The sequence below is a fragment of the Misgurnus anguillicaudatus genome, chromosome 20 (genome assembly GCF_027580225.2).
Source record: "Misgurnus anguillicaudatus chromosome 20, ASM2758022v2, whole genome shotgun sequence".
Lineage (NCBI taxonomy): Eukaryota > Metazoa > Chordata > Actinopteri > Cypriniformes > Cobitidae > Misgurnus > Misgurnus anguillicaudatus.
Genome location: NC_073356.2, coordinates 18,522,438 through 18,548,452, shown reverse-complemented (window position 1 = coordinate 18,548,452; position 26,015 = coordinate 18,522,438). Strand labels below are relative to the sequence as shown.

The 26,015-nt window shown below is 38.2% G+C and overlaps 1 protein-coding gene across 1 annotated transcript in view; it reads left to right on the top strand.

Annotated features, from left to right (window-relative positions):
* The window catches only part of csmd2 (CUB and Sushi multiple domains 2), a 317,300-nt gene that overhangs the window by 190,942 nt on the left and 100,343 nt on the right, over nt 1–26,015 (top strand). The window contains exons 19-25 of the mRNA XM_055218930.2: nt 322–438; nt 2,127–2,342; nt 2,441–2,629; nt 3,423–3,592; nt 3,669–3,825; nt 3,913–4,104; nt 9,311–9,437. Coding sequence (XP_055074905.1) covers nt 322–438; nt 2,127–2,342; nt 2,441–2,629; nt 3,423–3,592; nt 3,669–3,825; nt 3,913–4,104; nt 9,311–9,437 — 1,168 coding nt within the window. The remainder of the gene's footprint in view (nt 1–321; nt 439–2,126; nt 2,343–2,440; nt 2,630–3,422; nt 3,593–3,668; nt 3,826–3,912; nt 4,105–9,310; nt 9,438–26,015) is intronic.

The following is a 26,015-nucleotide window of genomic DNA, read 5'->3' as shown; positions in this document are numbered from 1 at the left end:
CCACCCCTAAGTTCTAAAATAGTTACCGCCTGAGAAAAGGACACATTAGGGACAGGTCATTTATTCAAGCAACGTAATCGTTCCTAGACAGAAGGGGCCTTTAAGGATTGAGCTACCCTTTCTGCTCTCTTCCCTTATTTCGCCAGGCTTTTATATTTAAGGCCCATATTGATTTCCCCCCCTGGGTAATGATAGGAATAATTTGCCTCTTTATAGTATGTCCTTCGGAAAAGAACTTCCTGTAAAGTTCGGTTTAGTAGATTGTGAAAGTGCTCAGTGTTTTAACAAATAGCCCTTATCTCGCTCTTTTCTGTCCTCTAGCTCTTTGTGGAGGGTTTATTCAGGGGAACAGTGGCACAATTTTATCCCCTGGGTTTCCTGACTTCTACCCCCACAACCTCAATTGTACCTGGATGATTGAGACTTCACATGGTAAAGGTGAGATAACGTTTCCAAGGTGTTTGTTTCTTTATCTGCTCACTTGGGCGGTAGACGGTTGTGGCCACATACACACTGCTGTTTTTCAGTAAAATGATAGTAATACATTTGGTTTATTGGATAATCCCGACACAATAAAAGATGGTATTATCGCATTAAATGATAAAATATGTGTCCCTGGACCTATTGAGATTTATACATCATTTGGAACATGATCTTTACATAATATCCTAATGATTTTTGGCATTAAAAAAAATTATAATTTCATACAATGTACTGTTGGCTATTAGCCTGGGTTTCCCCATGCTGCCTTGCGCGCAAATTTATTCACGCTGCAAGTCTAGCATGGAAACCTTGGCCCAAATTTTCGCCTGAAATAGGGAACCAATCACAGAACAGAAAGGGGGCAGCAAGAGATGACGACATCTATGCGACACACCGATTGGCTATGAGCTACGTACAGGCGCATTTGATAGAAATTTTTAGCCCTCAATAAATGGCTCTGGGCATTCGTAAACCACACCTGGTTCCCAGACCACGTCTCATTCTCTTTGAGACTGATCTGGTGTTAGCCAGCCTAGTTGGCTATAGCTACAAATTAAGAATTTGGTTCCAAAACGCAATAAGCGCCATTTAAAAAAATAGTTAGCACCAAAATCAGTATTGTATATGGTCAGTATTAAAAAGTACATTTTTAATTTTACAAAAAATCCAATATCCGCCATGTTATTCTGTCATCTTTTCACCTTTTTTCCCAAAACACGATAAACGCCACTCCTCCTTTTCTGCCGAATGCAATAAATCCGCTCAACAAATCACAGCACAGCATTCCACGCATTGTAAACAATAATGGTGGCACGTTGAATACACACAGAATCCTAGTTTTCCTCATCTACTTTGTACTTCGTGATCAACAAATAAACAGAAACAAAATAATGCTTTTGATTGCATTGATGAACCAGTGATGGTTTTCTGTTGAGGGGAAAAAACGTAAGCCGCTCGGGTACTCGAGCAACGGAAAAATGCCGGCTGTTGCTTGTTCTCACACGACAGCATCAAGTTTCTGTCATGCTAACACATTGACCCCAGGGGATCTTATGAAAATATTTTCCATTATTTTACGCAAAGTCAACAAAAATCAAGCAGGACCAAAACATTTTAAAGTTGATCGCTATCAATAAAGTTCAGCGACTGGGTTCCAAGGATTACAGCAGCAATGACAGTGTTCTTAATATGACAAGGTATTTTGATTAATGCCATTAATGTTTTTTTTTTTAATGGTATAGAAAACACATTTTTTACCTAAATTAGTCCAAATGGATTTATTGCATTTTGGAACCAAACTCTTCAAATATACCTGTGCGACATTTTCTAATTATGAGATCAAGATTTGTGATTTCAATCATTGATTTCACTTTAATTTCAATCTTTGACATAGCATTAGTCAATATTAAGGATTATATTTTCACAGAATTTTCTTTACATTATGCATTAAACTTTTTTTGTAAAAAACAGGCATTTCACAGATTGGGTATCATGCTATCTAAGAGGGTGGTTCTTAGCCGAAATAAGCAGCTATAAAGACCAGACTTTGGCTCAAGTCAAAAGTCTAGATACATAAGATCAGCAGCAATGAGCTGTAACCTTAAAGCCTTCACCTTTTCCTCTTTATCTCTCAATCTCTCAAGGCGTCCAGTTTACCTTCCACACATTTCACTTGGAGAGCCCACACGATCACCTTTTAGTCACAGAAAATGGTAGTTTCTCTCAGCCCCTGTGGAGGCTGACCGGATCCACACTGCCCCCGCCCCTCAGCGCCGGTCTCTTTGGGAACTACACGGCACAAATCCGTTTCCTCTCCGACTTCTCTGTGTCTTACGAAGGCTTCAACATCACTTTCTCAGGTACCTACTTTGTCATATAAACTGGATTACCTTCATAAAGAACATACAGTACAGTACCTGTACAATTCCTTCAATCTCAATTGTCTTGTTCTTCTCAGAATATGACCTGGAGCCCTGCGAAGATCCGGGCGTCCCCCAGTTCAGTACTCGCAAGGGGCTGCAATTCGGGGTGGGGGATGCCCTCATCTTCTCCTGTTTTCCGGGGTACCGTCTAGAGGGTCCGGCGAGGGTGGTGTGTCTAGGGGGGCGTCGGCGGGTGTGGAGTTCCCCTCTGCCAAGGTGTGTTGGTAGGTGGTCACATGCTTTTCATCTTGCTTTGTTTACAAATTATACTCTAGACTTTCCCTTGTGTGACACAGACACACACATAAACGCTCACACACGTTTCTGCAGTGAACTGAAACTTCATATCTCAAAGTAAATGGATACAGCAGCTCTATTCAGAGGTGAGGGTGTATGTTTCACATTACTGTTCACAATATCTGCAGAAACACAGCGAATACCCGCCCCGCATTCTGTTAGTGAAAAAGTGCTTAATAAGCATTAATGTAATGGCTTATATCAGCATATAAATACACAATCTTGGAGGCCAGACCCAATTTATTTAGTGGTGGAATAGCTTGCATTGCTAAATTTAGAATGTAATTTGTTTACATTAATATCTTGACGTTCCGGTATAATTTGGTATTATGCATTTTGTGCGCCAATGCATGGCATATTTTTGCTTTATAATGGTTTACAGCTCGCTTAGAAATAGGTCAGGCCGTTTCTAGACATACGCAAGTCTGTATTTACTTCGTACTGTGCTTATAGACCTAGTCTTAATTAAAGGAATACATTTACACACCAACTCAGCTTTGTTTGAGCTCTTTAAAAACACTTCCCTAAGTATCTTTCTTAATATTGTTACATCAGATTTGTGCTTATTAAATTTAAAGCAGAATTTGATGCAAAAACTAATAAACACTCCTTGGGAAACACCACCTACCCTATCGTCAGCATCAGATTGTGTGTTTTTGGTTGTTTGTATTAAGCTCATGGGTCATTTGTCATTTGATTTCTCTCCTCCTTTCCATGCAGCTGAATGTGGGTCATCTGTAACCGGGAAACAAGGAGTCTTGCTCTCTCCCAACTACCCTGGGTACTATGGTAACAACCATGAATGCATCTATTCAATCCAAACGCAGCCCGGCAAAGGGATTCAGCTCCGAGCACGGGATTTTCATCTGGAAGATGATGACATTCTTATGGTCTGTGTGACTTTTATAATGAATTGCAGTTAAATGCGTATGTGCTCGGTTACAGTATGTGTGCTGTGCATTTTAGGTGTATGACGGTAGCAGCAACAACGCCCGCTTGCTGGGCACGTTCACGAATACAGAGCTGATGGATGTTACTCTGAACAGCACGTCCAGCTCTATGTGGCTGGAGTTCGTCAGTAACAGTGACAATACAAGCAAGGGTTTCGAACTACACTTTACCAGTGAGCCAACAGTACTATATCTTTATGACTTCAATGTTTTCTTCATTTAAAAAGAGTTGAACGACACATTCCTCCTTGTTTTTGCAGGCTTCGAATTGGTGAAGTGTGAGGATCCAGGCGTTCCACAGTTTGGTTTTAAACTGGAAGACAAGGGTCACTTTGCAGGCAGCACGGTGTCGTATAGCTGTGACCCTGGCTATACTTTAAGAGGCCCGGAGGTCCTGACGTGTCTCAGAGGGGAGAGAAGAGCATGGGACAACCTCCTCCCGCTGTGTGTGGGTAAGAAACTACTGTCTTTGCAAGTATCCTCAGGAAAATACATTACAGCATAGTTATCTGGCTAGCCATATTGGAAAAGATACATAAATATAGCCATCAGGTGGGCACATGCGTGGGAATTTCATTAAAACTTGATTAAATACAAACATCCCAGGATATACATTGTGAAGTTGGTTGAGAAATGCTCCGAATGAGCAGATCTGTCATCTAAGAAATTTTAGATATTTTTGATTTGATTACACAATTCATACAGTATACTTTACATTCATTTGTGTTGATTCACATATATGTGTTAGTTTATATATGAAAATAAATAACCATGAGGAAATTTAAGCTCAACCAAAGAAATTATGCTACCTTCTGAGTGCATGTTTTTTTTTTTTTAAAAAAGATGATCTCATCACCTCTAACTGCATAAGTATTTCATGGCCAACATTAAACCTGCCACATTTACTCGTATGATACACTCTGAAAAATTGCTTCATGAATATGAACCACCAAGGCTTTGGTTAAGTCAGCCTCCTGCTTTTCCTGCATCTGTGTGCATTATAGGTGGTTTCACCAGACTCACGTTGTTGTCGCAGTTACGCGCTTGAACCGAAGTGAACTTCCAGTCTGGCCAATGGCTTAACTGATCTATGAAACAAATACCAAAAATGTTTTGGTTTGCTAAAGACGAGTGGAGACGACGAGCATGGATCACAGCTGTGCGGAGATGTTTGGCATGCAAGAATTCAAGGACCTGTAGCTAACATTATATACATTAATTTTACACAGTAACGTGTAATATATGATACGCAGTGTTGGGGAAAGTTACTTTTAAAAGTAATGCATTACAATATTAAGTACTCCCAAAAAAAGTAACTAATTGCGTTACTTGTTTACTTTTCATGGAAGTAATGCTTACATTACTTTTACATTACTTTTACGTTACTTTTTCTTACTTGGCTGAGGCTTGAGCTCTTTCAGGCCTTGCAGGTGTTTTTTATGATTGCAAAAAATGTCAAGTTCTGGCCTGCCATCTCCGTTTCTGACTGAAACTGTTCCCACTCAGGCGCACAGAGTGCGTAATTTTACTTTAATATGTTCAGTTTAATTCAGTACATTATTTTATTTTTAAATTTAATGAATTAAATAGTGCTGGGCAAAGATTAATCGCGATTAATCGCATACAAAATAAAAGTGATTTTTTTGCATAATATATGTGCATGTACTGTGTCTAATTATTGTGTATATTTAACCACACACATATATTCATTTCAGAATTGTTTTACTTATATATAATTTTTTTCATTTATTTTTAATATAGACTATATAAAAATATAAATAAATATATATAAACATGTAAATGTTTCTTAGATACATACATGAATGTGTGTGTATTTATTTATACATAATAATTACACACAGCACATACTCATGTATTGTGCCAGGGGTCACTTTTGTTTTGTGTGCGATTGGTCGCGATTAATCTTTGCCCAGCACTGGAATTAAACTGAAAAGTTACTTACATTATTTTTTTTAAAGTAACTAAAATATTAATGTGTATATTTCTAAAGTAATGCGTTACTTTACTTGTTACTTCAGAAAAGTAATATTATTACGTAATGCGTGTTACTTGTAATGCGTTACCCCCATCACTGATGATACTTGTTACAGTAGATATAATATATGAAGGAAGGTAATTGACTTGTTATTATTTTCATTGTTATTAGAAATAAACTACTGTAAAAGGACTTGTTGTTTTTGATTCTATGGTGAAGTCTACGGGAAGTTGCGTTTAGTCCACAAAAGCCGTTTGTTTATGTTGTTGCTGCTGAAACCATCTATACTATCCTAGCACACAAGCCTATATGGAAATCTTCATGCAAATCTGTTGCTCATATAAAGAGGAGAACGTGAACTGTGGAGTGTGCAAATGTTTTTCATCCGCCAAAAAAAGAAATCTAACTAGTAGCTACTGTAGTAAACAGAGGGTGGACAGTGAGAAATGAGAAGTTGGTGAGCAGAAAAAGAGAGAGACAGAGAAGAATAGAGCAAGAAATTTAGTTATATGACTTATAGAGCAGGTTGACTTAGGAGTTGAAGAAGATGGGTTTGTTTCAGGATGATTTATGGCGCCGCTGTCCTCTTTGGAAGCATTCGTCATATCAAAAGTTGTATAAAAAGCTATAGTATAAAGACTGCGGAGAGAGACAGTTGAAAGAAAGGAAGCACATAACTTATGATATATATAAATGTCAAGTTTTGGGGTACAGTGTTGGGTTTGATGTGTGATTCTTTCATTCTTGATTTTCTTTCCCATCTTTACAGTATTTAGCATTATTTATTTATTTATTTATTTCAGGAGCTGATGTTGTGGAACTCTTTGAAAATTGTTTAATAGTAAAAAGATAAGATAAACCTCTTGAGAAGCACGATTGTGTAAGATGATTGAGAATATTGTATTTTCAAAGAATATATAGGGATTTGTTCATTTTTCTTACTCCACCGGCAACTTTTGTTGTATTTTTCTTGTTTGTTCTTATTTTGAGCATAAGTCTTGCTAAATCGATTTGTTAGATATATGCTTAAAACAAGACAGAACGATTGCCTGTGGGGTTAGAAAAATGAACTTTGAAATATTAATATGTCAAAAAAGTCTTACACGATAATAGCTCTTGAGTTTTCTTGTTTGTTTGGATATTTCCTATAAGACTTTATAGGCACAACAATGCATCATGAATGTAAAAACAACTTGGTTTTGCAAGTCAATTCAACCTATTAGGTTTTGACCTGATTAGTTGACATAACTTTTAAAAACAAGTTGAAATTTTTTAAAGTCGCCATGAAACGAAGTAGCGATTGCCTTATTTTCCACGTGTCAACGTATATCTGAATAAAACCGGCTTCTGAAATGAAATAAGGGAGGGCTGGATTTGAATTTGTCCATTGAGATCTGATTGGATCATTTGATGTTGGGTCGTGTTGCTAATTGCTAATCGCAGCCATCTTCTCCTGGATCCCGCCCACCTGCCATACCATATGACCGGAAGTAAGGAGATATTGTTTTGAGGAGGGGGGGAGATTTTTGTTTTTGATTAAAGATTATGAAGACACATGAATTTTTAAAAAATAATGAAGCTCACAGATAAATCATTTGTAAAAAAAACAACAACACAAAATTCCAAAACAAATGACAGTTTTTCATTTTATTTTCATGGCTACTAATTGGTTAAGTTTAGGGATGCACCGATATATCGGCCTATGATGCTTGCTATGCTTCTTAATGAATTATGGTGAAATGCCGCTACATCCAAAAGCCAGAGGGCGCTCTCATGCAGAAACTCAATATGTGCTGCAGACAAAAGAACCATACACACGCAGCTATGACACGCAGCTCCAGGAAATGGCTTAAGGATATATTTATATTGCTGTTCTTCAAACCTTTTCAGGTATTTTTAGGATAATAAAGAATATGTATAATGATTATGTTTGACGAGTGTTGTTTTTTCAAATGGATAAACGACTCAAACTAACAGTGATTTCCGATTGATAAGGACTTAAAGCTGTAGTACATGAAATAGCTGTGAATAATATCAGCTATGCGATTAAGAATAGTTATAGGCCACGCATTATTAGTGTATATCGGCATTTATCAGTGCACCCCTAGTAAAGTTAAAGTAAAATACAATACATGTTGATATACTAAAATGGTACATTTTATTACAGTGCACTATTTCGTTTTTCTGTGTGTCATTATGTCTGTATGTGTGATTATACCCTTCAGGTTATGGGTAACTTAACTTTAATGTGAAATCAACTGATGATTGGTTTAAAACGTATGCAACATGCTTTGTGGTTATTGGCTTCAGTTAAACATCTGGTGTAGAGTCTCATATTGTCAAAACAATTTACCTTTTCTTCTATTCATTCATGTTTTTGAATAATTAAACATGTTGCCAAATAAAGTTTGTGTGCATCAAAGTTTTAAAGACAATGAAATGACAAAACCTCTGGTCTTTTTCTTAACAATGTTCAAATACTTTGACTTTTAATTAGCATAGCTAGGCTCTCCTGATACCCATTACAGCCCGAGGCAGTTTGGCACAGTGCACATCGGCTGCAATTGCAGACGCTATAATAGCTCAGTGTTATCAGCGTAAAAAGTGTCCATACACAGTTGCTTTATGGATCTCACTCAGTAGAAGCAGCCCTTATCTAAAATGAAAGTAAGACATCATCTTGATCATATATCTTGAGGACAGTAGACCCTTGAGGACCCGGGTATCTGTATTCACCAAAGTCTCCAGTCCCAGAAGTGTGTACATATGAGCGTATAGTGTGTAAGGGATCGCACATTTGACCTCGGTGGAAGATGATGTGGATGGCAGGGTTCTGGATATAAGACCCTCACGGTTTCCTGATCCGTGAAACTGAAGCTGTCACACACATTGGACCCGACTTGCTGACAAACAAGTGATTTGTTCTCCACCGCGCACCACCAGCATCACCACCACTGTCCCAGTGCAAGATGGATAGCCATGTCTGAGGCAGGAGATATTGCCAACACTATCAGTGATATTAGCCAAAGGAAATATGCCTTACTGTGGGAAGGCTCAATCCCAGAGGTGATATACGGCTACATTATTCTGCTCATCACTCATAAAGCTCCGCTCGGTGCTGAATGTATTCTTTTAAAGTGGAAAGTTATACTTGCCCCTGCCACCTGATGATGCATCACCCCACAGCACGTTGCCTACCATCCCTGCTGGAGGGATTCAGATACGAATACAGACATGTCTTTTGAAAGATTTTTGTCTATTTTTAAGGCAAGGCAGGAGATTAACACTCAGGAGTTGTTGTCATGAAAGAAAGAATTGTAGTGCAACAGCTTTAGTTTTATCAGTGATAGCCTAAAGACGCACCAGATACTTGGGTCTGTGCAAGAACTTTTGTGGCTGTTTGAACACATTCAACCACATCAGCATTGTTTTCAACTACCTCTGAATGTGGTCGAAAGTAAACAAGCTCAAGACTTCATTTACACCTGTATTTAACACCATTCACTTATTATCCGACCGACCAAAATGCATGTGTAAATAGGCCCTTAGTTAAGTATCAAATATGCCCTGCCTAGACCCCATTGCATTTACAATGTGATTCATATAATTTGATAAATGCATATTCTGTCAATTAATGATTATGCCTTTGTTTCTTTTCCCAGCCGAGTGCGGAGGAACGATTAAAGACGAGCTCACTGGACGTATTCTGTCTCCCGGTTACCCGGCTCCATACGAGCACAACCTGCACTGTGTCTGGACCATTGAGGCGGCACTTGGAAGCACCGTCGGGTCTGTATCTACTTCTACATCACCATCTGTCCCCTCATCTCAATGTCCATTCCTTTTACTCTCTATCCCATCATACACGCTGTCTTATAGCTATGAAGGTGTATATATCAACTCTCCCGCCGGCCCAAAATGGTGATTGGCTCCCAGGCCAAGCGCTAGCTTAATTCATGCAAGCGGTGTTCATCGTGCTGTTCAAGTCAGCGGGACTCAAAGTAGCTAGGAGGACATTAGCACTTTGGCAGTCCTACAACATGACCTCTTCCCTTCCCCGGCAAATCGCTCCCTTTCTAACTAATGAATGAACATGCCCCCTTGTTAATTCCCTTCGTTTGGCAAGTGTGATTTTGCATGAAATTCCGCCGCCAAGCTCTGCCTAATTGATCCGGGATTTTGATTGTGGTGTTTATCAGATACTCCTCCCATCTTTCATCCATACACTTTAAAAGCTCTCAAGCATTGCTTTCCTGCTATGTGAAGGTGATTCCAAATTGACATTTGATATGGTGTTTCTGTCGCTAAAGGCTTTGTAGGGCGATTTGTAGGGCTTCCTGTGCATCCAATATTATTTGTGCCTGTAAAGAGTTGGAAATGAGGAATACGTTGAATTAAATTAATGAGAGGATGATGAACAGACTAATGAGATGGTACTTCAAACACTCATGGGCTAAAGGAGGAGACGGAAACAATGGCAGGAGCTACATGGCATAATGGAGGTCATCTAGAAATATATTTTATCTGAACATGTAATTTAATTCAGTCTGCGCTGGAAGCTCAAACCTTTTGAAAGCAAATGGCACGTACGCAACCCAATTAATGCCATTCTTTTGGAAAAGGGGTATAAAATTGCATATTACTGATTTGTAGTGTGGAAGACTTGGAATATGGTTGTGGACTTGTGGTCATATGGATATATTGTTAGTTAAAGCAAAAGAGCCACAAGTAACCATGGGTTTAAGTGATTTTAATGCTGCGTTTACACCAACCATGTTTCAGGTGTCAAAATCGTGCCTAGTTTGCCGCTTGAAAAGTTTGAATGCATTCGCGCATCTAGAGCCAAGTAGACACGCGGAAAAAGCAAGCATTTGACGCGCGTCAGAGGCCAAATTAGCTTCTTGTGGGAGGGGCAAGTGCTATGCAGTTGTCTGTTTGCAAGATGGCTGATGTTGATTGTGCATTTATCGAGCGAGTTACCGGTTTGTATTTAGTCACCTTACTATAGGGGGAAAATAAACAGCGCGGGTCGATAAACGTTACGTGACTCAAAAGTGAAATGTGTATTACAACTTACCAGGTTGCCCAATGTCCTCTTTGACACTCTTCCAAGCGAGGTCCTTTTTATTCCTGTCTCTATAGAAATAAGAACTTATTTATTTTTCGTATAGCTCCGGGTGACTGCTTACGGAAAATATCAAGTGTTCCTTCATGTTAAATGAGTGACTCCGGGCGAGGCTGCCGCCACAGCAGCAAGCAGGCTCCTGATTGGTTAACGCGGCGCGAAATTCTGCCAAAGTTCACATTTTTCAACTCGGGAGTCAGTCGCAATTTGCGTCGAATGCAAAATGCACAAAAAGCACCATTCGCGTCTTCACATTGACTTGACATTGAAATCACTCGCGCTTCATGCCTCTACCGCGGCTGGTGTAAACGCAGCATTAGAGAAGGTGTTTAAAACCTCCAAAACTTGCTGTTGCAGGTCATTTTGACCTATTTTTATGCTTTGTAACCTTTTATTATGTAGGAAAGTGAATTGGAGACAGAACAGTAGGGGTGAGGAAGGAGGATGTGATTAGGACATGACCCATGTCAAACTTAAACCTACTGTAGGTCCCGTGAGCAACAATGTCCAGGGCATGCATGACAAGTGTGTGCTTTGGCAATGTGCTTTGATAAACGCGCGCACATATTTTGTAATTTAATGACAACTTTTAGGTCTAAAATGACACTCCACCAATGTAATTTGGCCATTTAAAATGCTTTTGCTCGCTCACACATGCTCAGTCACAAAGAGCAAAATATGACTCTTGAGATGATTCCTCATGTAAGGTCAGTATGACCTACTATTTGCAATTCTGGTTCATTTAAAGGTGCAATTTGTAACTTTTAGTAGGATCTCTTGACAGAAATTCAATATAACAATATAATTATGCTCCCTTGATACAGAAGTCACTGGCCGCCACTGTTAAAGTGTGTCTTTGCGTGTGGTGTGTTCATGCAATTTTCATGTTGTTAATGATATCTTTTGTATAACTGTACAACCACGTAAATAGGGTCTTAATGTACCCTTTTCCTGTACGTCATGTGTGTTAAATGGGTTCGTGAGATCTCCTTTCGCAGCCGCAGGGTAATTAAAAGCTTGGGCACCTTCAAGTCTCAGCCCTAGTTCCCCACTGTAAGGTATGCACATACATTTCTTTGATCTCATCCTGAGCAATCAATTATTCAAGATCATTTGCAATGCATTAGGACTGGGACGATGTCTCACTAATACAAGGACTCTGTAGTGGCAGCAGTGCGAATTTGTTAGCGAGAGAGAGGCCGCAAAAATGCAGGATTCAGAAAGACCGAAGTATGCTTGTGTTGGTCAAATTACAGCTGACAGATGTCCTGTCCTGGTAGACACCCTTTATCCTGAGGGGCTGATGGGAAGATCTGAGTGCAGAGACATTAAAGGACGTCAAAGGGTGGTCTAAGATGAGTGTGTGATGTGTTGAGATGCCAAGGGGGTGGGATGCACTTGGGGGTTTCTGAAGGTGCAGGTGATATTTCATCGTTCTTTCATCACATGCACTTTTTCACATCTGATTTGCTTTTGATTGGCAAAGGCGATGATTACTTTTAGCAGCCTCACTCTCTCTCTCTCTCTCTCTCTCTCTCTCTCTCTCTCTCTCTCTCAAACAAACATGGGGACAATTCCATTGACACAATACATTTTATACTGTACAAACTGAATAACCTATCCCCCTAACCTACCCCAGTCCCTAACCCCAACCATCACAAAAACTTGTTGGCAGTCTTTAATCTATGAAAAAGTATCATAGTATGTTTTAAGGCATTCAGTTTACTGGGGCACTTCATGTGTCCCTGTAAACCATTTTTATAGCATAGTAAATATGTCATTATACACTATTCATGTCCCTGTAAACCACATATACTAACCCACACACACGCACAAACAGATATACTGTCTAGGCCTGAATGTTCTCAACCATGTGGGATTAGACATTGGTTAAGCCCTCTGTTCCAGAGCCGGTTTTGCAAACTTGAGTCGCAGCTCAAAGGATCGTACTGTCACGCTCAAAGCTCGGAAAGAAATCTCAGGCATTAACGGATCCTGTGGTCCCCGCTTCCCTTTTTCACATTTTGCTATTTTATCAACCTCATTCTCTATTCTTCACAGCGTTCAAAGCATACGTTAACCCTCGTCTCTCCCGGTTCCCTTCCAGTGTCGCGACGTCTGCAAATTTGATCTCTTCTCATCTGCTATTCACTTTAGTACTTTTTGTCACTCATCTTCGACTTCCATTTGCTTTTCTAAGACCTTCCTGTTCTTACATATGCACAGCACAAAATGTACTAGGTCAAAGCTGATTCACTGATTCAGGCAGCCCTGCTGTAAAGAGACCAACATCCCTGGCGATGGGTGATTCTTTGGTTAAGGGAACGTTTTGTCCCTCTTTGATGATGTTAAAGAAGTGCTTTTGTAAAGTAGCGGCCATTTATTTGCGGCTAGATTATGATACTTTTACCTCTCTAATTACTTTATTTCTCATTCAAAGTGTTGAAAAGTCTGAATTTCTTAAATTTGGGCTTGTCCCTCACCTCTCATTTTTTCTTAATAATAAATGTACACTGAAACAAATTATTCTGACCCTAATTAAATGTAACATAATTTGCTCATTTAACCCATTACAACATAGTTTTTGGTTTTAATGAAACATATTAAGTGGTTTCTAAGCGTATCACACGTTTTAAATCAACCTATGTGAACTTGACTCATTTAAAGGTCACATTCTTCCTGATCCCATTTTTAAAACTTAGTTAGTGTGTAATGTTGCTGTTAGAGCATTAATAATACCTGCAAAATGATAAAACTCAAAGTCTGATATATTTTCTTTAACAAAATGTGCTTTTCAAAGCCTACAGCGAACGGTTTGGACTACAGCCCTCGATTTTATGGTTTAATGATGTCATTATAAGAGTTTTTGACTAAACTCCGCCCACAGGAATACGGTTCTGCTAAGCTAAGCTGTTGTCGAATCACAACACACTAAACCAGCTACAGAATCGTTACACTCGTTATGTATTTCTGAAGGAGGGACTTCATAGAACAAGGAAGACATCAGCTTGTTTTTAGGACGGTGAAAACAGCGGTATACAGATAGGTAAATAGTGTGAAAAATGTGAAACATGAGCACATGTTATATTGGGCACTGTAAACACAATCAAAGCTTCAACAACACAGAAAGACTATGACCTTTAAGTTGGGACTACATTAATTGTATTAAAGCAATATTCCTAAAACTGGGCAGGGATTTTCAGTTCCCAGCATGTTTTGCACAAGTCTGAATAATGAGAGTAAATATCAAAATAAAAGTTTATTTTATGCATTTTTAATTAAGATAAAAAATTAGGGGGACATATTAATGTTTAGTATGTTGTTATATTATTTGAAAGAGTTTCTGTTTTTTTGTTGGGTTTTTAAATTGGTTGCATTATGCAGACGAGTAGACCATTTGCTTAGGATGAGAACAGTTTCATTGGCCTCGTACACACTGCAAACTTTTGGGAGTGACAACCGCATTTAAATGCGGAAGTGAATCCCTTAAATGTTTGTTACATGTCTGTAGGGAACAAGACTGTGATGATTGACACAGAGGTAACCATAGCAACGTTCTGCCGTCTCACGTGCTTATTACTCACAGCTTTGACCAAAATAATTTAACAGCGTTATGTTTTGCAATAAACCTCTGTCTTGGTGTTGTGTTTTGTACGCATTTTTGAGGCTGCTTCTCCACAGCGCGCTTGCAGTGTTGCCAGGTCCTCATCTTTTTTTGTACTTACATACAGTTTATGGCTTTTAGCTCATGAAGCGATCAAGTTTTTGTTGTTATTAAAGTGTGAAGGTGCCGGTCCCAAAATTTTGATCTTTGAGGTAAAGCATTTGGATTTCTTTTGGTTTATTATTGGATTTTTCTTGTTCGCTGTTTTTTTTTTGTGCAAGATTGGCAACACTAGTTAGCAAACGCTCGTGCCTCTGTCATTTTCTGCACCGCGCATACAGAAGACTTTTTCCCTTCTAGGAATTTATTTTTTCAGAAGAGAGACCTGTCATGTCCATGATGCACGTTTAAACACTTTGGGGCGGTTTCTCGGACAGGGATTAGAATAGTCCTAGACTAAAACATTTTTAAGAGCTGTCCAAACTGACTAGCACTGACATATATTAAAATACATCAGTGACCTTTGTTTTGCCTCAAAATGCACACAGGTAATGTTTTTAGTAAGGCATGTTTGTTAAAACTAGTTATATTTCCTAATTAAACTAAGGCCTAGTGCTGGATTAAGGTAATCCCTGTCCGGGAAACCGCCCCTTTATTAACTACTAGTTGTCCAGTTCGGTTATGTACACACTATGTAGAGTTTCTGTAAATGCAGTTGTCACTATCTGCATTTTGTGGGAGTTAATTCAGTTGTAGAATGCGGTTGTCAGTCCCGCAAATTACTGAACTGTGTGTGTACAGAACAGGATTAAGCATTAAAAGGTGAGTGACAACCGAATTAATATGCAGTGTGTACGAGACCATTGACATGTATCAGTTATTTAGTGTCGTGTTGTTTTGATCAGAAAGCATTAAACTGTAATACAGTACAGGTATGCCTTGATTCGAAAGCATTTGCATTGGAAATGTACCTATTTACCTAGGTGGCACCTATTCATTGCTAAAAACAATGTTATTTTGTGTAATTGGTATAATACATTGTGTTTGCATGTTTTATGGTTAAAAAAAACATTATTTTCCACATACCGTACATTTTTGGAGCTCCAGATTTCACTCTCTTCCTGAAACGCATTCGATTTGAAAAGCGCTGTGTCCCTGATTGGCCAGCTAATCTGTGTTGTGATTGGCCTGAATACCTCTGAAGTCAGCCGGAAACGTGACGCTTCTTACCATGTTTGAAAGATTCACTCACAATGCAATTCTAACAGGAGTTAACTGGCTGTGAGCCAAAGCGGGAGGAATTATGATAATGTCGGTCTTGTCTACATCACCAATCCCAGGAAGTAAACTGTTGCCTATAATCTGTGTGTTTGTTGCAGTCCAAGAAAAGAGATTTACATTGGAGACGATAACTTGCGTCATTGTTTATTTTGGGGTATGTACCTTTTGCATATTGTTAACATGTACTATTACACATTTACACACCAAAGGAAATGTAAAAACGTGAATCGGACAATAGGTGCCCTATAATCATTTTTTCAAAGAACCGTTCTGCTGTACACTCATAAGGACCTAAAAATCTTCCAAATAATTCTATTTTGTTATGCTTTTAATATATTTTTATTTAGCTGCTTTGCCTAATCCTACTGTCATTAACATTATATATGGCAAGCAGATTAGAGAACAACTGGGTTTTTCTAAAATATTTAGATTTGGTTATTATGTAAATATGAAGTGACAAGGGAGCGCATATCTGCCGGGGTACCATCTGCCACTGCTTAAAGATCAGAAATGTAATTAGATTCTTGCCTCATTGGACATTTTCTGCTTAGTATTTGAGAAGTTAAGTTCACAAGCTAAATTTAAATTCAGAGTTAATTTGCAGAGATATGTGACTAATTGATGAATCATCATGACCATATATTTTTTGTTGCTGGTCTACAGAATAGGACACGGGGTTGCTAATCTCTCCCAACGTCTTTTAACTAGCTACATAAGCATGGCCAACAAGCTTCATTTAAAAGACCAGGCTGATCTACATCACCAGCATTTCCTGGAGAACTTGGTCATTCTGGTCCATCATCCAGGGGTGCCCAAACACGGTCCTGGAGGGCCAGTGTCCTCCAGAGTTTAGCTTCATTTTGCATCAGCACACCTATCTGAAACTTTCTAGTATGCTTAGTAAGACTTAGCTTCAGGTGTGTTTGATTAGGGTTGGAGCTAAACTCTGCAGGACACTGAGTTTGGGCACCAACAAAGCCCACCTTCGACCAGCATAGATTTTCCTAATGGGTTAAGCTGGTCTTTTCTAAAATGAAGTGTACAATCATAGTATATTCAATCAGTCGATGGGATACGCAGGTAGAGAGAGGAAAAATCCTGAACAGGTTGGGCTTGATCAATCAAATAATGAGGCTATTTTTAATGGGCTGTAAAATTGTGCTGTCTCACTAGCGTCTCCTCAGTCATCCCTCTCAATATACAAACTGTCAAACTTTTAAGTTGACAAAAGGTTAATGTACCCCAAGTATTCTCTGTTGCTAAACGGGGGGATTGTGCACACGCACACAGAATAATTTGAGACGTATCACCCGAATGGTTCTTCGTCTACTATCTCTTGGGTGCACTCTGCAGTGTGGATGGCTGACAGAGGTGAATGGAGGTGGATTGTGAGTAGAATATGCTGTGCAGTTGTTTTTAAGGTGGTCAGGCTCACATTTGCTGAATCAGATATAGACGTGCTACTTACACATATCCAGTCTGTCTACACAGCAGATAACAGAAGATAATTAACCTTTAATGCAGCAACTAGTTCCTCACACTGTTTCTACTTCTACTTAAATTCTATTTATCTTGACTAGTGATGTGTGGTTATAACTACAGATGTGTTGTTATAACTTATAAAATATAGTTGAAATAGTGAACTTTATTTTGTTAGTTTTAGCAACTCAAGACAAATAATAGTATGTTGTAAATCTGAGTTGATTCAACACAAAATTTAAGGCAGTAAAGATTTTCTACAGTGCAGGCACAAAGGATTATGGGTATTTCTTACAACATGTACTGATAATTTTAAGTTAATTTCACTTAAATGTTGTAGTTTAATGAATTTAATACACTTAACTAAGTATATGTCCAAAACTCAAAATATTAAGTGATGTTTATGCCATTGTTTAAGTAAAGACGATATGGGTTAACAGTGTAGTTTTGCTAACTGTAGGCTGCAGTGGCGGCCGGTGACTTCTTTTTTTGAGGGCACTTGATGCGAAATTTGTCACAACATGTATGTAGCCCGTCATGTGTGTGGTTCTTTTTTTCAAAATATGTGTTCTGCGCTTTGAGAGATTGTGTGTGCATCACGTGTCCTGCCGAAATAAGTGCCTGCTACAGACGCGTCTAAAGGGTTTATGATAAAAGAGACGCTTGCGTTTGCCAGATACTTACATAATCTCATGCGTAATCAGAGTTTACTGTTAAGGGAGTGTCTTCTGTGTATTTGGTGAACATGAGCGTCTCTTTTATCATGACGCGTGTACTTATTTTGACAAAACACGTGATGCACACAGGATCTCTCGACGCGCAGGACACATGTTTTGGAAAAGGGAACCACACACGATACTCCGAACACTTATTTTGAATTAGCGCCCCTCAGATGAGAAGTCACGAGCCGTCACTGGTAGGCTGTGTGCTTTGCCCTACCCAGTCTCACAAAATTATGTACCTACAGTATAGTCACATAATTTTTTATTCTTTTTCATTATACTGTCACAAAGTTCCGTGTTTTTTTCGTGACCATGTCACAAATTTTTGTTTATGTGTCATTGTCACGTATTGGTTACTCAACTGCTTTTTCCTATTTTCAATCTATTTTCGCTTCAGTTTAGGGTTAGATTTGGTGTTTACGTTAGGATGTGACTTTAAGTATTGGTTTATACTATTTTTTTCTGATTTATTTTTTATATATTTTCTACATTTTAAAATATTGTCACCTGGCGTTAGGGTTAGAGTTGGGTTTGGGTAAGGGTGTCATTTATGTAAATCAAACCCTAAACCGAAGTGACAATGATAAGAAAATAGGACAAAACAGTTGAGTAACTGATACGTGACAATGACACATAAACAGAAATGCGTGATATGATCACGGAAAAACACGAAATTCATGACAGTATCACGAAAAGAATAAAAAAATTACGTGACTATAGGTACGCAATTTCGTGTGGCTTTGACAGGTGTGCTTTTATATTTTTTGTACGGCATCTGAGTCCTCATTTACACAGGTTATATTATGTATAAACTTTTGTGTATACTGTACAATAGCTGGACGAAAACAAAACATCCTCTGACAGCAAAGCCCTTTCAGTATTTCACTTTCATAACCAAAAGCCTGGTCTGTAAGTTTACTTTATCGCTGTACTTTTGCTGCCTAATAAACACCGGTGTTTTTTTTTTCAAGAAATGCAAACCTACAGTAGTTACAATCTGTTCTCAAGACATCTCTGTACACCACATTACCAATTTGCTTAGTCACAAACCCTTGCTTACAAAAGTCTTTAATTCAAGTCTTCTCCATATTCAAATTCAAATGTATTCATAAAGCACTGAATAAAACACAACAGTGACCATAGTGCTGTACAGACAATAGCACAATAAAAAAACAAATATAAAGAAATAGTCACATTAAAGTATTTATAAAAATAATAGCACTAATAAAATAATAGACAATAGCACAATAATAAAAACAAATGTTATGTAATTATAAAAATACACCTTAAATATGTATCTTAGCTAGGATCCAAAAGAGATACTAGTAGCAACCTCTGTCACTTCTATGATCGAACGCTAACGAAAACAAATATGTTTGCAGATCTCTTTTAAGCTGGCCGAGTGTCTGTGTATCTCTAATATATAACGGCAGGCTGTTCTATAATTTGGGAGCAGCGACCGCAAACGCACGATCCCCTCTGGATTTTATATTGGACTGAGAAACAACAAAAAGTTTTTGTGCTTGAAATCGTAAGCATCTAGTAAGGATACATAACAGCAAAGGCTTCACTGTTTGCTTACTATTCAGAACTGTGACAGGATTAAGTTCTGGGATACTCGCTTCACAAACACTTGTAAAATACTTTTATATCTCTATTGTGGTTTGAATTTCTTTATTAATTTCCATATATAATGAACCTCTTCCATCCCAGATTGGCCTTGTATATAAAATGCTTCATGCATAAGCATAAATAACTAGACATGCATTCACAAACCACGTTTTGCTACCTGCCTGCCAAGTCATTGCAGCAGGAAGGCGAGCGAGACTCTCAGGGTAACAGTGCTGTTTAGTATGCATACGACACAGCTTGCCTCTCTTTCTCGCTCTCTCTTCTGCACTTCCTTTGACATCTGATTTGAACCACTTTGTTTCTTAAAGTCGTAGGCAACACTTAATCTCCCATGTTATAAGTTTAAAAACGACCATTTGCTAATTCTCATATTGTTTTAAGTAGAGCAAACGATGAATTCTGTGAGTCAGACTATAGTTGACCTCCATCCAGATGATTTTTATCTATTACTGTAGATGCAGTTGACCTCATCGCTTCACACGGCTTCAGGGGACCAATCACACATCTCGGGGTTTAGTCTTTCATCTAACCCCCCACCTCTTCCCCTTTGTATTAAGCATGCAGATCTGACAGACTGTAACCACCCACTCTCCTGCCGACGCTCCTGCCAACCCCTCAATCCACCCACCAACCAACCCTAACAACCCATCAGCCAGGATTACATGAAAGAGTTGTAGAGCAGTAGAGAGAGAAACAGAAAATGATAGATGAAAGAAAAGAAAGCAAACGAAAAGGCATTTTAATAAATAAAACCTGAACATGAGGATTAGTTATGGATTAGTTCTGCCAGTACGACATATGGTCAGGCATAACTGGAAGAGGACATCCTACATTCTTCCCTAAATATCACTATACTGTACCTTACTTCCTATGTGAAGACCTGCTGTAGCCAAGCAAGATCAGCACCTACGTACTTGCAAGTGACTGTAAATTAGGAAACGTGGTTATAAGGATGAGGAAAATATCACTGTTATTACTACATAAACCTGTTATCCAGTTTTTCTTGCCATTGTTGGCTCTGGCTTGGTCACATGGGGTTTCCAAGGCATTGTTTTTTTTATACTGCTTTAACTCAATATGTGTTGTGAAAAGCATAACATGATAAATTCAATTGAATTAGCGATTTTCTTATCTTAAATGGATTCTTGGAAGTCGCTCTGGACTTGTTGCCAGTATTTGTAGCTAAACAACTTACACTCTTACATTTCCATTTATTTTTTATTTTTGGCCCTGGACCACAAAACTTAATTAGCACAGGTATATTTGTAGCAAAAGCCAAAAATACATTGTATGGGTCAAAATTATTGATTTTCTTTTCTGCCAAAAAGATTTTAAATACAGATTCATGTTCCATGAAGATATTTAGTACATTTCCTACCATGGATATATCAAAACTTTTATTATGTAAGATGCAGTTGCTCAGGACTTCGTTTGGATAATTGTAAAGGCGATTTTCTCAATATTTAGACTTTTTTGCAGCTTCAGATTGTGGATTTTCATATTTTCCTATCCTAACAAACTAGGGGTGCAACGGTTCAAATTACTCACGGTTCGATGTGTGACATGGTTTTAGGGTCACGGTTTCAGTGTGTTTATGTTTACGGGGACAAAAAGGCTACTGTCAAATTCAAAGAAAATTCAAAGAAAATTAAATTATTAATTGGGTTACAAACACTTTGGTCACAACAGGCTTCTTTACAAAAATAAAAAGCTAGGCCGTTTTTAACCTCTGCCATAAACATTTTCACTTGAGAGTACTTGCATTATTATACTACATGTACCAACATATAGTGCACTTCAAAATGAACATAAACTAGGTAACTTTTTTCAAAGATCAGTTTGTTGACATTTAAAGGGACATTCCACTTTTTTTAGAAATATGTTCATTTGCCAGCTCCCCTAGAGTTAAACATTTGATTTTTACCGTTTTGGAATCCATTCAGCCGATCTTCAGGTCTGGCGCTAGCACTTTTAGCATAGCTTAGCATAATCCATTGAATCTGATTAGACCATTAGCATCGCTCTAAAAAAAAACAAAGAGTTTCGATATTTTTCTTATTTAAAACTTGACTCTTATGTAGTTTCATCGTGTACTAAGACCGACAGAAAATTAAAAGCTGCGATTTTCTAGTCAGATATGGCTTGAAACTCTACTCTTATTCTGGCGTAATAATCACAGACTTTGCTGCTGTAACATGTCTGCAAAAGGCGTAATGATATTACGCAGTGTCCGAAAATAGACCCCTGCCATTGACAGTTAAAGGATTATTTTTGACTGCTGCGTAATATCATTCCACCTCTTGAAGCCATGTTATGGCAGCAAAGTCCTTGATTATCCTTGAAAAATATTGAAACTCTTTGGTTATTTTTAGCGCAATGCTAATGGTCTAATCAGATTCAATGGATTATGCTAAGCTATGCTAAAAGTGCTAGCGCCAGACCTGAAGATCGGCTGAATGGATTCCAAAACGGTAAAAATCAAAAGTGTGCTGTTTCGGTCTCACCTGCGATCGCGTGCTATCAACAACACCCTGGTGATGATGGCGCAAGCGACTCATCATATTAGATATATTGTCTTGAGCATACGGCACTCGCGCTGTGCGAATTTTACAGTTTATTCCACGTTTTCTTGAGCATCGCTGCTGCAGTAGACTTAAATGAAGCTGGCGGTGCCTCTATTAGCGAATTTTTTCATTCGCTTGCCACGCTAAATGGAATGCAATACACACACCAACACGTGAGGAGGAAATATGAGGTTGGCAACAGATTTGCATACTACAAGTTAATTGGAAAGGTACTCTGACGTAAACACAAACAGAGCATATTCAGAACCATACATTTGCGGTTTTAAGCGTTGTTTTTTCACCGACATATATATGAAATGCCAGGTTGATTTAAACACGGTGCACGGCGGTGTCAAACCGTGGAAGGATAATGGGACGGTTCGATTCTTTATCAAGAACCATTACACCCCTAAAACAAACATAGATGAAAAGGGATTTATTGTTTTGTGGACCAGGGTCACATATATCCAGCTGATGTCAGTTTTTTTGTGATGTACAGTTTTCTACCTAAAATCATCTTACATCATATAAAGAACATTTTGTGAAATATGACATTGCTATCTTTACAGTAATATTGACTGAGTAAAGTCATGTCAAAGATTGAAATGACAAACATGATCACATATTCTTTATTTATTTCTAAATCCTGTCCAGTGCATTTTCCTTCATGTACTCTATTAAACCCGACCATTCACTATTCCAATGTGTTGTATTATCCTGTGATGAGGTTGCACCGTTATTGCTCGCCCTGCCTCCAATGCACGAGTACTTACTGTAACAGTGTACCGTGAGGCATACTAATCTTCAGCTTGCACCGTTTACACATTCTGTTCTGCACACAGCACCTTGCAGGCAAAGAGGAAGCAGCGTAGCATTAGCACATTAAAACGGTTGCGTCATTGTTTACCTGCTTGCCTTTTGAGAGTCAGCCGCATCCTGCATAAATTAACGATTTATCTATTTATATATTCCAGTTAACATATCTATTCATACAACTACCAGAGAAGCAACATAGATGCATTTTAAATAAGTTTAGTTTCTTGGAAAAAAAGCTTTTAAACCAGTCTGCAGTGCACATAAAGACGGTACGCGGGTGGTAAATCATTGGGTTGCTGTATGGGTGGAGGGAGGTGAAATAATTGGGTTCTTTATCAAAATGTAATAGCACTTTGGCTTTAGGCTGATTAATCTCATTTACAACCTCTGCGTTGAATAATGCTGCACTTTTATTTATTTGTCTGTCTGTCTCTCTCTCTCTCTTTGTCTTCATGTCTCTCTGTCTTATGTACCTTTGGATCTTTATTGCACAGGCAGCTATAAGTCACTGTTGGCTAGACTTTGTGCCGAGTAAAATACCTGTAGCTTTCACAGTTTGCTGCATGTTATGTTTGTATGTGTGTGTGTGTGCTTCATACCGAATAGATGGATTTGTCGAACTCTAAAACCCACACAATATTAAATTGAAACTGGGATTTAGAAATACCTCCCACACATATCTGCAGGGCTAGAAAAATACAGAGAGAAAAAAGGTAGAGACAGTTAGAATAGCGAACAAGGGAAATCTCTGCTAATTCACTTACGTGAATTACAGTAAGCCAAAGCTTTGGGTTTTTTGCTACTTGTATGCTTGCGCTGTCATGGCAACAATTCAGTGAACAGTACAGACCAATGCTTGGCCTACTACACATGCACATACAACTTCTTGAAATATTGTCATCCCACAACAGTAGTGTGTAAATGGAGAGGACTGCATGTTTCTTTTTGCTTTCAATGCCCAAATTGTCTTTGACTTGTAATGCAGTAAGACGGCTAGAATAAGAGGGTGGATGTTTGTTTTCAAGAGATAAGTATCAGCTTGGCTTTTGAGACATCAACCCATCTTGTACAGCTCTGTAAGCCATCCGTGTCCAAAAGGCTTGTGATCCATGAGCGATGAGGCCAGATTTTGCACATAATCTCTCTTCCTTGCTCACTTAGCATAGATTTGCTTGTGGAATTGGTTTTCCCAACCAAGTGCATTTTTCTTATTTTCTCTCTTATTTTCTCATATAAACTCTATATAGTTTATATGTTTATATATATATATATATATATATATATATATATATATATATATATATATATAATTTTTATTTTTCAGAGTTATTGAAGCAAAGTGCTTATTAATGAGGTTTTGTGATTGTGCTTATGCGAGACAGAGGAGTCAGGCAGGTCTCAACTGTTTTCTCTATTATTTACTTCAATTTCCTTAAAAGCATTTTAAAATAGGCATAATTTACATAATTTCCTTTTAGATTGCTAACTTTTGATTATCTGACTCCTACAGATTGTCCCTGTCAACACAAAATGGAATTATATTGAAGTATTTAGTTGCTTTTTAAGGCCATTTTAATAGGATCTTTGCTAACTGTGCCTTAGTCTTGTGATGTAAACCATTTGGTATGGTTGAGGCTATAGGTGATTATGTTTACAACTTTTTTGTACTTCACTCAACTACTTACCCTGTTACTTACACACAGTTTGTACTCCTTAAAGGGGACATATCATGAAAGTTTGACTTTTTCCATGTTTAAGTGCTATAATTAGGTTTCTATCAACCTAGAAAATGTGAAAAAGAACAACCCAGTAACTTTAGTTTACCAAAATATTTTCTCCAATCATGTGAAAAAATTGGTTATTTGCCTTTCCATGTAATGTCAGAAGGGGTTAATACCGCCCCTTTATCTGCACTATCAAACCACGGCACTGCCATTTAGTGAAAAGATCAGCTCATTTGCATTTAAAAGGACACCCCCCAAATATGGCACATTTTAGCTCACCCCGCCAAAGTGGCAATTTTAACATGCTATAATAAATTATCTATATAATATTTTGAGCTAGAACTTAACATTTCTACTCTAGGGACACCAAAGATTTATTTTACATCTTTAAAAGGTCTTTTGAAATGTCCCCTTTAAGTACTTCGTTCAATGAAATGTTTTGTGGCGTACACACCTAACGCGAATTCGATTTGCACAAGTAGATTACATCAAAGTCAATGCAGAGACAGCAATAGATACGAGCGGGCGTGGGATGATTCGATTGATGCAAATTGGGTGATGCGATTGCCACGGAAAACAAACACTGTTCACCTCAAACGCGTCTTCACGTTAGTTGAAAATATTTCTGCGAGTAATCTAGAGCAAGCAACGCGATGCTTCGCGTTTGGTGTGTACGCAGCATTAGGGGGCAATTCATATTTTGCACCTAAAGCCACGCGGAAAACCTCACCCTTTCCAAATCTTTCAACGCACCATTCTGAAAAGTTGAAGTATTTTAAACTCGCCACAGAGCCGACGCACCTAGGAAAAAAGCGTGTCATGTTGCTCACCATTTAAGCGTTTACATGCAGAAAAACATCTTAGCAGATGCACAAGATGCCAAATGTAAACCGCCCCTTATACAGTAGGCTTTTCACACTGTTTAACCCCTTGTCATCTTCATCCTAAATCCCACTTTTATCCCTGGGTTAAGAAGTGTTTCAGTCTTGTAATTTAGAAGCGGGCTTATTCCTGAAATTAACCCGCATTGCGGTGCCAAACGTGTCCAGTGTGAAACAAAGTTTAGATCATTTTTATTTATATTGTTTTGTGAGGACCTTACAGCAATGAACTATTCATAACTATGTAGCAGTTAGTAGAAAGTGCACTGAAGTTATCAAAAGTCCTGATAAAGGGAAGTAAGTTTGTTTAAAAAAATATATATATATTGGAAGACATCTAAGCTTGCACCAAAATGTGACCATTTTGCACTATATGTAAATCCTTTTTGTAAGACAGCTATTTTTGTTGCTTTCAATTTCTTTAGTTTGCTTTTGTTTGCTGTGTCAAGATGGCTTTGGATAAAAGTGATAAAAATCAATTTTGAGCTCCACTCAACTCATTGTGATTCATGAGTATAGAATTAATTGAACCACAAGCA